General features: G+C 50.5%; 1 protein-coding gene across 2 annotated transcripts in view; it reads right to left on the bottom strand.

The window, feature by feature from the left end:
- The window catches only part of LOC111157570 (protein kinase C and casein kinase substrate in neurons 2), a 135,101-nt gene that overhangs the window by 39,328 nt on the left and 81,712 nt on the right, over nucleotides 1–14,061 (bottom strand). For both annotated transcript variants that reach the window (XM_022519093.1, XM_022519094.1), the window contains exon 2: nucleotides 1,269–1,405. In XM_022519093.1, coding sequence (XP_022374801.1) covers nucleotides 1,269–1,328 — 60 coding nt within the window. In that variant the 5' untranslated portion in view covers nucleotides 1,329–1,405. The remainder of the gene's footprint in view (nucleotides 1–1,268; nucleotides 1,406–14,061) is intronic.

Raw genomic sequence — 14,061 nt, 5'->3', positions numbered from 1 at the left:
CAGGCACCCCATAAAGTGTTAATAGGATTTTGAGTTCCTTGCCCATCTTTTTAAAAACTGGGCACCTGTGATCACTATCTCTCTTAGACAGCAATATCACATGGTATTTGGTCTCAGATAAAATTATACACCTAATCAATTAAAAAAGTCTATAAAACTAGCTTGTGCCAGTCCCCAGAAACCCCTGGCATCCTCCCCATCTCATGCACCGCTTGAGCGTCTGGGTTCAGGAAAGCACCTACGTGGGTGCTGATACGTATACTCTTGTTTTATCCTGCAGTTTCCCTCGAAGGCCAGTATCATCTCCCTTTAGAGATGAAAACCTGAGGCTCAGATCAGTCAAGCAACTTGCCTAACGTCACACAGCTAGCAATGGAACAGCTGGGATCAGAACCCAGATCTTTCCAACTACAAAGCCAGTGCTCCTTCCACTAAGTCCCCAGCTGCCTGGCAAGTTCCAGAGGTTTTGCCACAAGAAAATGGACTTTCCTTTAAGCAGCAAGGAGGATAAAGTGGGCTCAGGCAAAGTGACTTCTAGGACAACACCCCCCCCCCCAATATCAAACCAGGAAAGGAGTTCCTCAAGGGTGTAGACTCATAGGAAGATGCTCTGACAGGCTCAAGGACAGTGGGTCGGCCCTCTGGCCACCTGCCCGCACTGTCCAGCATGAGGTCCCATCACCACCATCCACTTTTCCACACACAAGTCGGCAGTAACACTGCCTCTCCGGCCAAGCCCAGTAATGAGTGTACGCAGCACCAAGTCACGTCACGGCTAAGCATGAGAAGAAAGATCCGAGAACAGACAGACCGATAAGACCCTGACAAGAACCTTTAGCCTCTCTCTCTCTCTCTTTTTAAGATTTTATTTATTTATTTGACAGAGGGCTTGAGCCAGAGAGCACAAGAGGATGGAATGGCAGAGGGAGAGGGGGAAACAGACTCCCCACTGAGAAGGGAGCCCAATGCAGGGCTTGATCCCAGGATCCTGGGATCATGACCTCAGCTGAAGGCAGACGCTTAACCATCTGAGCCACCCAGGCACCCCAACCTCTAGTCTCTTTATCACTCTTTCCTTGCCAGGTAAGTTCACCACCCGTGCTGATAGTTTAGCCATACCTGCCGCCATCTGGATCTGACCACAGAGACCTGGCCTGCTTGGTCTCTTGCCTCCCTTTCCCCCCGCAATTCTGGCCAAGAGAAGCCAGGTCTGTCAGGCACCATCAGCCTGGCCTCTGCGTTCATGAGGAAGCAAGCGCGGGCATTACCTCCCAGAAGCTATCGCTGGATACTTCTACTCCAGCGGAATCATCGTAAGCGACAGACATCTCTCCAGGCGGTGAGGGAGCAGCAGCAAATGCTTACGGCAGAGGTCAACTTCAGATGCTCAAAATCCTAGACAAACCTATAAAAGAAAAGCACATTGTTGTGGTTTTTGTAATAAGCGAGCCATCTCCATCCTACAACTTGCATTCCCATCAGTGCTTTGGTACAGCACAGTCGCAAAAGTTCCCTTGAGGTGAGAGAAAAATCAATAATAACGTCTATATACACATATGTTACATGCGTGTGTATGTGTGTTTCACATTAACTGCACCTACTCAACATCTTACTGAAGAGCTCAAAGAGCTTTCTGGAGAACAGTTCATGTTTTAGACCAAAAGACTGATAACCTTACTCCTCCTCATCCCTTGGAGAGAGAGACAGAGCACAGGTAGGAGAACGTGCGAACGCAGGCAGAATCTCTGCATTTCTGGGCTCGCCAGGCACCAGCCTGCCCTACCTACCCCGCAGGACCAGGCCCTGCGGTAAGACACGAGAGGAAATGATCTGCCCTGGAGCCCTGACTCCACCCCCAGCTTCCCCCATGGTTCACTTGTGTTGGGCACTGTCTCCCCCGTCCCCACCCATGACTGATTCACCTCAGCCACTGAAGCCCCAAGGCCAGACCAGCTCATTCAGTTACCATCTGAGGGAGGGTCAGCTGGAGAGAGTAAGGACGAATAAGCAAAAGGGATCAATGCTGGGTCACGAGGCGATGTTCTAAATCCAGGCGAGAGTAAAGGGGTAATTAACCTCTTCATAAGAAGGAGGAAGCTGAAGGACCCCCCGCGACATTCAGGATCACAGATCATGGTCCAGAGCCACATAAGACTCCCTGACTTCTTGGTGGAAAGCGAACTCCACCTTCCTTTCCATCACCCTGCCTTCCCATCACGCTGCCAGAGATCCGGAGCTTGCCTAACTACCATGGTCGGGAGTCCAAAGCCTCAGCTTTGCCACGGGAGGGCCTAGGGAGGGTGGGGCAGGCAGAGGGATCCACACCGCTATACCAGCAAGGTGCAAGACTCTGTTCTAGGTGCTTCTCCATATGAGATCACACTTAATTCTCACAATTCCCTGCGAGACAGTCTAGAAGCATAGTAAGGAACAGGAACACAGGCTCCAATCCCAGACCTATTACTCACTAGCTGGGCAACAGTGGACAAGTTACCTAACCTCTCTGTGCCTCCATGGCCTTATCTATAAAAGAGAGATGAATATGAAATACACATCAGAGAATTATAGTGATAGTCAAATGAGGCCAGACATGCAGGGGTGGACATAGTAAGTTACAATGTAATTGTCACTGGACAGCAATTATTATCACTATCACTCCTTTTACCTCTCTAGTTGAGGGTGCGCGGGAGGTTAAGTAACTTGCCCACAGTCACCCACGTAATGAATGGTGGAGACAGTATTTGACAAGTTTGTTAAGGTAATGTTCTCTCCATCATACCAAGAGGTTTTCCAAAATCTAGCTGAAGTTTAAATAAATCTGGTGTCTTATAACCTAAGATCTAGTTGCTATTAAAAGGGTTTAATCTGATGGATTTGACAGCTTCTAGAGTTGAACAGCGCATTGTGTGGCTAATAAATTCAAACAGTGATGACGGTACTTCAAAGCTGAGCGCCCCACTGCATGCACACTATATCCAGGCAATTGCCCCGGCGCCACGTGCCCACTCTTCCTGGACTGTCTGGACCTCTGCTCCGTCATCACAGGGCAGCGTGTCATTGTAACTCCAGGATATCACAAAGGCCAACGGGCCGCTCTGGCTGGGCCCCGGTGCCATGTTTCACAGCACCCCCTTCTCTAAGCAATCCTATGCTCTTGGCCAGGGCCCTCCTGGGAGCACGCCAGCCCCCATCTGCAGTGGCAAAAAGTCTCCTACCCAGACCAGCTGTCTCTGCTGCAGGCTCCTCAGGAATTATCTGGGCTTTGGGCTCAGGCGAGTCTCAAAGTGGCCCAATCAAGCCACTGGCAGGGCTGCGTAGGCAGCTCTGGGAATAGCTGCTCTGGACGGAGAAGCAGCTCCATACCTGGAGAGCTCAGGCAGAGGGATTCATTTTCTGCCGGGGTACAGCCATGGTTTAGACACAAACAGATGGTCGGTTCTGCACAAGATTTAGCAAGAGCCTACTAAGTGCCAGGAGCCAAGAAGAGGTTGCCCCTGGGCTCAGCACAAAAAGACACACTCAACTCCTAGGAGAAAGAACCTGAATCACCATGTAACAAAACCAAGTAACACTGGAGCTTGCGAGGGCTTCAGAAGGTTGATGGGCTGACCAGCGGGAACAAGGAAAGTCCAGCTTTCCTCACCCGAGTCCCATGGTGGGACAGACCCAACGTGGTGAAGCTCCCTCAGTCTGGGGCCCTGTGTCCGCCCCAGCACTGTGCTTAGCAACTGCGACAGGCCCCAAGGTGACAGCTGTACCAAGGCCAAGCTGACCTGGGCCTCAAGGACAGAGCTGTCAACATTTCACCCTGAAGAACGATGCTTGCTACATAGCATTTTAAGGTATCACTTTTTAGGTTAGAAAGTTTCTACTATAACTCTACTAAGAGCTTTTATCTCAATCTTATGTTTACATAAGATTGGCTTAATTTTTCCTTAAATGTTTGGCAGAATTTGTCAATGAAGTCACCTGGGCCTAGAGTTTTCTTGAAGTACTTTCAACCACAGATTCTGGTTAAAAGAGAAAAGACTATTCATCTATTTTCTATTTCTTTGTGTGTAGGTTTTGTAGAGTTGTGGTTTTCCAGGGAATCTAGGTAATCTTTTTTTTTTTTTTTCCAAATTTATTGGCATGAAATTGTTCACACTACCCTCCTATGATCATTACAAAGACTGAGGGACCCGTAGTCGTGCCTCCTTTTCATTCTTGACATTAGGTTTTGATCGGTCTCAGAGATTTATCAATTTGCATTTTTATTTTTTCAAAGAACCCACTCTTAGCTCCCTTTCAGCTGCCTATTGAACATTTGTCTTCTTTTTCCTTCATTCCTTCCCTTTATGAATTTCCTTCCCTCTACCACTTTTGGCTTCAAGTTGTTCTTTCTCGGACTCTGGACATGGAAGTGTAGCTCATTACTTTTCTGCCTGTCTTCCTTTCTTCTTTCTGTGCATTTAAAGGTACAAATTACCCGTCAGGTGCAATTTTAGCTTTAGTCCACAATCTCATTCATTTTTCTTAATAGTCCCATGAGGTAGGTATTCTTATTTTCTCTTCACAGATGAGAAACTGAAGGTCAAGTGAGTTGTTTAAGGTTATAAATGGTGATAAATGGTGAGGTCATGACTCAAGACCAGGTTCTGTGGTCCTAAAATGCAAGTTCTTCCTATTATAGTACATGACACATAATGAGCAGTTTATGGGTATTATGAGTAAACTGCTATGAAAATATCAAGAAAGCAAGAATGAGAGTGCTTTCCCCCATAGGGTATGGGATAAGCTGGAAAGGGACTGACAGGCAGACGGGCTCTGCATGGGTGTCCAAGAGAAGGGCTTCCTATCTCTAAGCAGGGAGGGTGGTCAAGATGGGTCAAGGGAGACCAAAGAAATCCAAGACTGGCGATTTTACAAAAGTAAAAGAATCAGCTCCCAGCCTTCAGGGTTCACACAAGAAATGTTCTCCCGACAAACAGTGAGATTTGTTCTTTCATGATCAGAATTTGACTGGTTCCTCGACTCAATGTGGCCCAATGATCAGCCACTTTTCCTGGGCCCAAATGACCTGGGGCCACTTTTCCTAGCCCCAAAGCAGTCACATCAGCCATACCCAGGCTCAGAGATGGAGGGGACTGGAAAGTGTCACTGGCGCAGTGACAATGGTCTTGTATCAACTTAAAACTGGAAAGAGGGGATACCCTGCCACTGTCAGCTGCTTGCGGTGAAACAGATTGATTCGTTCGACAAAGACCTAAGTTTCAAGAACTGAGCTAGTGCTGGGAATACAAATAGCCCATGAACTAGGCTTCAGTTTCATTTAAATGAAACTGAAAACAGCTAAACTGGACTAGACTAGTGGGAAAATCTTCAGGAAAGACCCCAATGTTAAACCTGTCAAATGCAAACAGAGGAAATATTCTTTGCCTTTTTAGTGCCTTAAATAAAGTGAAATCGGCGGGGGGGGGGGGGGGGGGGGGGGGGGGGGGCGGCATCTGGGCAGCTCAGTCGGTTAAGAATCTGCCTTTGGTTCAGGTCATGATCCCAGGGTCCTGGGATCCAGCTGTGCAGGGCTTCCTGCTTGCCAGAGAGCCTGCTTCTCCCTCTCTTCCTGCTCAAGCTCTCCCTTGCTATCTCTGTCTCTCTCTTCCAAATAAATATATAAAATCTTAAAAAAAAAAAATAGGGGTGCCTGGGTGGCTAAGTCAGTTAAGCATCTGCCTTCAGCTCTGACAGGCAGTCCCTGCCTTCAGGGTCCTGGGGTCGACCCCCATGTCGGGGTCGGGGGCAGTGGGTGGAGTGTCCCTGCTCAGAGAGGGGCCTTCTTCTCCCTCTGCCTGTGCTCTATGACAAATTAATAATATCTTAAATAAACTGAAATTGCTAATAAAGGCTTGATGACAGCCAACATACAATCTCATAATGTCTACTCTACGTATTCACACAAAACAAGAAAAAGTGCCAATACCCCCATGTTAAGGGGTCTCAGTGAACCAATCAGCTTGGGTATCGTTTTTTGGTTTTTTTTTTTTTAATGTATCTGCAACTTAGAAAAACAAAAATAACCCATGCTTCCATTGAGAACTCAAGAAGAGAGTCCGGCGGAAGAAGGAAGAACGGGAAGAAGGAGCATCCATAGCTCCATCACTCGTGGGTAGCCCAAGGCCTGGTCCTCCCACTGCTTGTTTGCCGGATCACTTCATTCCCTCCTTAAAGCGAGCGGGGGACACATGTGACTACGGCGCCTAGAATTGCAGACAAAGAGCTCTAAGGTAAGAGGAGAGGGCACAGGGCACAGCCTGTGCTCTAAGAGCAAATGAGCCTCCTGAACAAAGCCCCCTAATGTCCACGCAAACACTGGCGCTCTGTTCTAGTGTGTGCACGCTCACTTGAGTGTGCCCCCTCCTGAGTGGGAATCCGTTGCAGACCAGGCCAGACCCCAGAAGCCAGGCTCAGACCCCCAGGGAAAACAAGGCCACCAAGGAAGGAACTAGAAGAGCTGCCTAATGGCACCACATAGCTGTTCAGTAACTAAGAACCAAATGATACCCCCTGGCTGAAGGTGGCCACGCCTGGGTCCAACAAAGCAAGCCTGCTTCAAGCAAGCTGTGATTCTGCTTCCCACCTGGGAGCCCAAGTAGGCATAAATCAGTAACACAGCTGCTCCCATGCACCAAGCACCTCTTAGCACCACCCAGCGGTCTATGGGACCTGTAGATGGATTTTTCTCTCTCAAAAACTCTGCAAAAGATGAACAGGAAGGAAACTGAGGTCCCAACAATTCAAATCACTGGTTAAGGGCCCACAGCCTGTAAACATTAGGCCAGGACTCAAGCCAGACTATCTGATACCACACTACCCAACCACAGCAGAACACTGCTCATCGGGCCGAGTCATTCCCAGCTCTGGAAGACCCACTTGAATGGGAGGCCAATCCCTCACAAAGGGGGCTTGATTCTCAGGGCTGTCTTATTAACAGAGATGTCCAAAACATCCCCAAAGGTCCTCAGACTATCAGGGAATGTAACTCAGAATCCCCCCCCCCACACACAAATATCTCTAACCATAAAAATGAATCTGGTTGGGGCGCCTGGGTGGCTCAGTGGGTTAAGCCTCTGCCTTCGGCTCAGGTCATGATCTCAGGGTCCTGGGATCGAGCCCCGCATAGGGCTCTCTGCTCAGCAGGGAGCCTGCTTCCCTCTCTCTACCTGCCTCTCTGCCTACTTGCGATCTCTCTCTGTCAAATAAATAAATAAAATCTTTAAAAAAATGAATCTGGTTTTAGTGCCCTCTGGATTAAAGAAACGTGTTAAGTCGGGGAAGTTGAGGCTTCAGACGGCAATAAGAGAACTCACAAACCTGTTCCTTCAAAGGAGATCAGGTCAGGCAAATTTCCTGGTTCCGCAGCCTTCGTTCATTCCAGGTCCTGAGCCAGCCAGAACCACTGCTAAGCCTCAGACGTGCTGAGAAATAAGCAGGTTTCTAATGCCAAATGGTACTGAATTCTCGTGAAATAGGTCTACCGATGCCAAAAACATATGATGTATGTTTATTCATCAGCTGGGTGCCTCTCAGGGGGATGGTGAAGTTCCTGGGAAGGCAGCGTGGCAGTGGGTGGAAAACACATGTCGGTTCCGCCTCTGTGACGTCAGTCATGATTCCCCCAGAGCCCCATCCTCCTCTGTAAGGCAGGGACACCACCCGCACCCTCCCCTCCCCGAGGTACGAAGAGGCTCAGGGGAGATCACGGATGTGGGAGAACTCTGGAAAAGTACAAAGTGACCAACAAGTGAGCTAGTACTGCTCTTTTCGAGGACAGGGACAGAAGCTAGCCCTGCTTTATTCTGCGTCACACCGTCTGGAACCCCGTAGTTGATGGATCATTTCTTCCCGAAGACACTGAACTACAATACTCGAATGTAATGCTGAACGGGTTCCATCACCTCTGAACAAAGGCTGCACTTGCTCCCAGTCTCCCGCTGCCTCATGGAGTACGCTGTGTGCTGAACACACCAGAAGAGGCTTTTACAATCTAACTTGGTGACAGGAAAATACCATCTGAATTCTGAACAACAGATTCTGAAATGAACCTTTAGGACAAGGTAGTGTGTGTTGAGTTATTCTTGATTCCCTCCCATCATGATGGGAAAAACAAAGCCAAGAAAATACGTTCACCATGGATTGCCCCTAGCTTTGTTTCTTTCCCCCAAATCACATGTGTGCCAGTTCAAGAGAGGCACACATCTCTCCTTCCCTCCCCGCAAGGGTCCAGTGGACCAACAAGAAGGAGCCTGTAACAATTCCGGGGCAGAGCAGCAGACCGGTGGAGACGCCAGAAGCAAGCAGACAGGCCTGGGCCAGAAGACGACCAAGAAAACCATCCCAAACGCCAGAGTAGGAGTGAGTCTCCCTGGGGTAGGAGTGCCAAGCCCTGGGCTGAGATAATGCTGGAGTGGGGAGGAGAGAAGGCGGGGAGGGGCTGAGGGGCAATCACAGCAATTTTAAAAACTGCATTTGTGACCAGCAAGCCTAGACTCCTTTCAGGAAGCCCACCTGGGGCCATGGCCAGCCTCTCACAGAAAAACAGTCCAGGAACTTGGAAGAGCTTCCTACACATCAGTCCTGTTCTTCTTTGATAAACATGAACCGATAACCAAGGGTCTTCACAATCATGAAATAAATAATGATGAAATAAAAACCCAAACCATTAAAGGACCAAGATCAACAGGGCAATTTTTATTTGGGGCTGATGTCTAGGGAAAATAAAGATACTTCAGGGAACAAGACTGAGATTCTAATAAACTCGTTTAAGACTTCTCCAAGAAAGTCAAGAGTTATTGTACCATAAAACACAAATGAGCTGCTATGAAAAAGGAGAAATCAGGAAATTAGTAAAGACTTTTTTCTTGATTTTTAGGACTGATTTATTACCAAAATAAACATTTTGATGGAGAGTCTGTATAACTGAATGACAAGATTAAGGATGAAGCTCAGGACCCGCCTGTAAGACTACAGGCGTTTCCTATCTCAGAAAACAGGAGGGGAGAGAGATGTGAGCAAGAGGCTGGTTAAGGGACAGGAAGAGCCACCAGGAAGTCCTGCGGGCTGGGAGGGGTGGAGGTGGGGTGTCCTAGAGCGCTGCTGGCTTCCCACTCAGGTCTAGCACACCCAGTGCTGCGTCGAGAAGGTTCTCGAACAAGACCTGAGGTGATGCAAATGGAACAGGCCTTGCAGCCTTTCCCTCTTCTCTCTCCAAGGGCTCTGGGAGGAAGGCGGCTACGGCCACTCAGTGAACTGCTGGTCGTCCATGCGACAGTGTGCCGTGCCTCAGGCTGGCTCCCCTGGGAGACCCTGACATTCCAGCTACAGGGATGGTGCGCTTCTGCCTGGGCCCTTGTCTGTCCATCGAAGGTGTATGAGCAGCAAGCTTGAGACTTGAGAGCAAGGAGACCCTAAGCACACGGATCATCACCCCCTCTCCTCCCCACCCTCCTGAAATGCACATTCAAGGTCCTCCTTGCGTGTCCTGGCACACAGCAGGCCCTCAATAGACATATGTCAAGTACCTATTCTAGGAGGCACTTGACAGGAATCTGGGAATCCTGGAACCCGGGAATGAGGCAGGGTAAAGACTTCCAGATCCCTACATTCCAGCAATTTCTGCCACTGAGGTATGTAAACACTGGTGAGTCACAGCTACTCCTAAAAGGGCATGCAGAGTCTCAGAGGTTAACAGAGGTTGCCAAGGTGCCCTTGGCCCTGGGTGGGAACTGGCATAACCTTCATCCGCTCTGGGCCTGATAACAACTATCAAGTAAACAAAAAGTACACATTACATAAGTACATCTAGCTCCCTCTTAATGCCCTTAATTTGTTCCAAAAAAAAAAAAAAAAAAAACAGAATGGATCATTAGGCCAAAAGGCTATATTACTATAAATCAAGAACATTCAGAGCAAAGGCACCATGTTGCTGTCTCCCCGAGAGTCAGCCAGCCATAGGGGGAAAGCCCCCGTAGTCCTCTGTAACTGACTGCGGAAGGAAGGAGTCCCCCCTGCTGCCCCTTCCCCGCCACCGCTGACCTGGCTCCGCGCTGCTCCACGGGCCTAGCCATGAGCACATGCTGGACCCAAGGTTGGTTTCTTCATTATCCACAATGGGGTATGACTAGAATTTCTTCTAAGCCACTGTGTGGCCCAGGATGAGGAGAGGATCATTCCTTAAGGAAGGGCCGGATTTCCCCATTCATTCTACAGATGGATGTTTGAGTACCTACCGTGTATCTGGCATGGTGGCTAGGTCCCCAGGAGGGAGCGGTGAAGGACAGACGCAGGCCTGGCCCGCCTGCAGCTGACGTCTAACCAGGGCAGGCTGACACAGAATGAAGTACAAACAGCCCCGGTGTGAGGGCAAGCGGGCATGTGAAAGACAAGGGAGAGGCTTTTCCAGAAGAGGGAGGGCATCGGCAAAGATCCCGTGAGTGCTGGGCCCGTCCCAGCACCCAGTAGGGTGGGAACCCGGGTGCTTGCCTGAGGAATCGGGCGGGACGACCTGGCACTGCTGAGAAGCTGCAGGGGAACTCAGCCCCCTGTCGGAGCTACTGTCTCAAAACGCTGAGCCGCAAGTGCCTGTAAGATGTGCTCGTGGAGACCAAGCAGCGTACATGCGCGGTCACTCTAGGTTTGTCCTTCCATGTTCTTACATGCCTCTCAATGCACGGAGTATTCAAAGAAGAGAAACACCTAGGCTCTGACCCAGCCGTTTTCTCGGAAGCTTTAACCTACAGATGAGTTCATCCAAGAGTCAGATGTGGGTATTCACGGTGGTATCACTGGTAACAGCAACAAAAAAACACCGGAAACTACTCACTGGCCTTCAAGAATCGAAGATGCCGTCACACTTCTCCAGGGCACCGGGCAGCCAGAGGAGAGAGAAGGAAGGGACTGTGTGTACAGACACAAAAGTCGTTCCCACTTCTCAAATGGGAACAGTGGGTGTCGCATGGTACAGGAGTGTGACACACTGGCGTTAAAAAACAATCAGGAGGGGCGCCTGGGTGGCTCAGTGGGTTTAAGCCTCTGCCCTCGGCTCAGGTCGTGATCTCAGGGTCCTGGGATCGAGCCCTGCATCGGGCTCTCTGCTCGGCGAGGAGCCTATCCCCCCACCGCCGCCGCCTGCCTCTCTGCCTGCTTGTGATCTCTGTCTGTCAAATAAATAAATAGAAATCTTTAAAAACAAAAAACAATCAGGAGTCCACCAGAGTGCACCCCTGCACACAGAGTCCCACCGAGGCCTCTGATTTGCTCTAGGGGATATCTTGGGGGTGGGGAGGGGACTTTACAGCTCACCTTGTAACCTTCTAAACCATGAGGATTGTGACTATCGGCATGAGACACTTTTACAATACAAAAACTAGTTAATAAAAATGCCCCCTTTTGTTTCACTAGCGGCCGGGGCTTGAACGGAGGGAGGGCGCCTCTGTACTATGTGCTGCCGCAGAGCTTCAAGACACGATGCCACGGGCACCCCCAAGGGCTGACCCCTCTGGTACCCACCCCCACCACCAGGAGCTCTCACACTCCCAGACCTTCTCTACTTTATTTTGCTCCCTCAAGCACTTATTTCCTTCCAGCGAGTTCTGTCATTTACTGGATCCTTTTGTTCTTTGTCTATTCTCTGTCTCCCTGTCTGGAATGTAGGCTCTGGGAGGGCAGGGGATTTTTGTCTGTTGTGTCCCCTGCTGTAGTCCTAGCACCCAAGGTCTGACCACAGAGCAGTCACTCGGGTAAAAACTTGCTGGATGGATTCAGGATGAGAAAAGTTGAATTGAGAAGTCTCGGCGGGTTTGATTCACGCAGAATGCAGATCCATCCACAGGTGGAAAGTAATTGGAGCATTATTGTGAAGATGTTTTAACTCCAGTGGTTAGAATTCTTTTATAAACAACCCTGTGTATGTAAACTAAACCACAAATGGGTTTACAACCACAGTGGGGGTCGAGGGGGGTGTGTGCGGCTCGGTTCCCGACTGACGACTGCCAGCCACGCAGGAAGCCGTTCTGGGGCTCACCTGCCTGGGCCGGACCACCCGTGAGGCCCGCGGGCCCCTAGGTCCTCTCTGCCTCCAGCCTTGGCTCGAGCTATTGCTGTATGCCCCATCAGTCCCTTGCTTTCAGGACAGGGTCTCTTGCTTCTCTCTAACTCTCTAATGGCCTCCCCTATAGTGGGCGCTCGGGGAGCAAGGCCTGAGGTAATACACTGCTTTGCACCATGAACAAAGCAGGGATATATATATTTTTTTTTTAAATAGCTTAAATATCTGGCACGGCCTATTTTGTTTCCAGTGATCTCATCTGGAAAAGTGAACAGTGCTCAAAGGAAGAGATAGAGATCAGCACATAAAGGGACTCGTATCTCCGGAGCACTGTAGTGCGCGGACTGCAACAACGGAAAGCTGCCTGTGCGCTGCAGGACACCTGGTTTTAACAGCTGTCCCCTCTGGGGAAGGACACAGACGCCCACGGCTTGGCAGGTCCCAGGCCGGGACAGAGAGGGGAGGATTCTCCAGAAGCACCCACCAGGGTGAGCAGTGTGGGCTGAACACACTGAGAAGTGCGTCCGGAGATGAAAACACAGTATCCGGGAGCAGAGAGCTTGGGGTGGCCGTGGACACCGTCCCTGAAACGAGCAGAGGGGTCCAAGCACATCAGGGCACCGAGCGACCCGCGGCAAACTAAAGCGAGTACTGGTGAGAAGAAGGGGAATCGCAGGAACTCCAGGGGACACAGCGGGGGACACTCAGCTGGGGACACAAAGCCGCTGGGCTCAAAGCAAACAGGGCCCAGCGTCAGGAGTATCACAGCTGGGAAGAGAGACAGAGTGGAGGAAGACGCATCTTATTTTGTTTTAGTCCATGCCACGGAGCAGCTCTCTTCCTCCCACAGAGGAAGCCATGCTGGCGAGGGCTCGAGGAAAACAGGGAAGCTCTCCCGCAGTCCGACAGACACCCGCTGCCCCTGGGGCTCAGCACAGCCCCCGCTGCGAGGGTCCTTCCTTAGCTGTGCTCTCACAGCCAGCGCTCACCGCCGAGCCTGCCCCGGGGTCGCCCCAGTGTCCCCTCCCTTGGCTGGCACAGGGCTGTCCCAATCACCCAGGGCTCCACCACCCACCCTCACTCTCATCACTCGTGCTTCTCTCCCCTGCCACCCGCGGCCATCACGGCCCACGAGCCATCCTGCGGTCTGCTTTTCTCAGCGGCACAGCAAGCACTTCCCCCGCTGTGCGGGTCTTCTTCCTGTCGCTCCTGACGGCCGTGTAAAGTCACTCTGTGGTCCCACACGACTGCCCAAGCCCTCACGGCCCGATCTCAGGGGTTTGGGTCTTTCTTAGAACCAAGAAGGGGGCCCATCCCATTTCTGTCCCGCTGCTTCATGGGCTCATGTGCTCTCACGGCAGCTGGAGAACCTCCGGCTACAGTTTGTAAAGCAAGATTTCAATCTGGGCCTCCTCCATCCACATTTCAGGCGCAGCTCACACGCCCATGAAAAAGGATGACCCCCCAAGACACACCCTGGCAGAAAAATGCTGCTGCCTGTGGGGGACCTACCCGTTTCACACGGTGAATCAGAGTATTTCAGGAGATAGTCACATGAGTATTACACAGTACTGCTCATGAGTAAGAAACGGACGGAGAAGGGACAGTCAAAGAGCGAGCTCACGTGGAAAGGAGGCTTTCGTTGTTGGGGGAAACAGGTGGACAGTGAGCTTCTCCTGTCCTACTGCATAAATGCAGAAATCAGATTGCTTGGTGTTTTTGTTTCTTTTTAAGAAACCTCAAGTAAATAAACCTTTATAAAATTCTAAATAGGAAATGCCTTTAAAGTATTAAGTACTGCGGGGCGCCTGGGTGGCTCAGTGGGTTGGGCCGCTGCCTTCGGCTCGGGTCGTGATCTCGGGGTCCTAGGATCGAGTCCCGCGTCGGGCTCTCTGCTCGGCGGAGAGCCTGCTTCTCTCTCTCTCTCTCTCTCTGCCTGCTTCTCTGCCTACTTGTGATCTCTCTCTGTCAAATAAATA

This window comes from Enhydra lutris, unplaced genomic scaffold (assembly GCF_002288905.1).
Source record: "Enhydra lutris kenyoni isolate GAN:26980312 unplaced genomic scaffold, ASM228890v2 scaffoldscaffold55, whole genome shotgun sequence".
Taxonomy (NCBI): Eukaryota; Metazoa; Chordata; class Mammalia; order Carnivora; family Mustelidae; genus Enhydra; species Enhydra lutris.
This window is presented reverse-complemented; position numbering and strand designations above follow the sequence as displayed.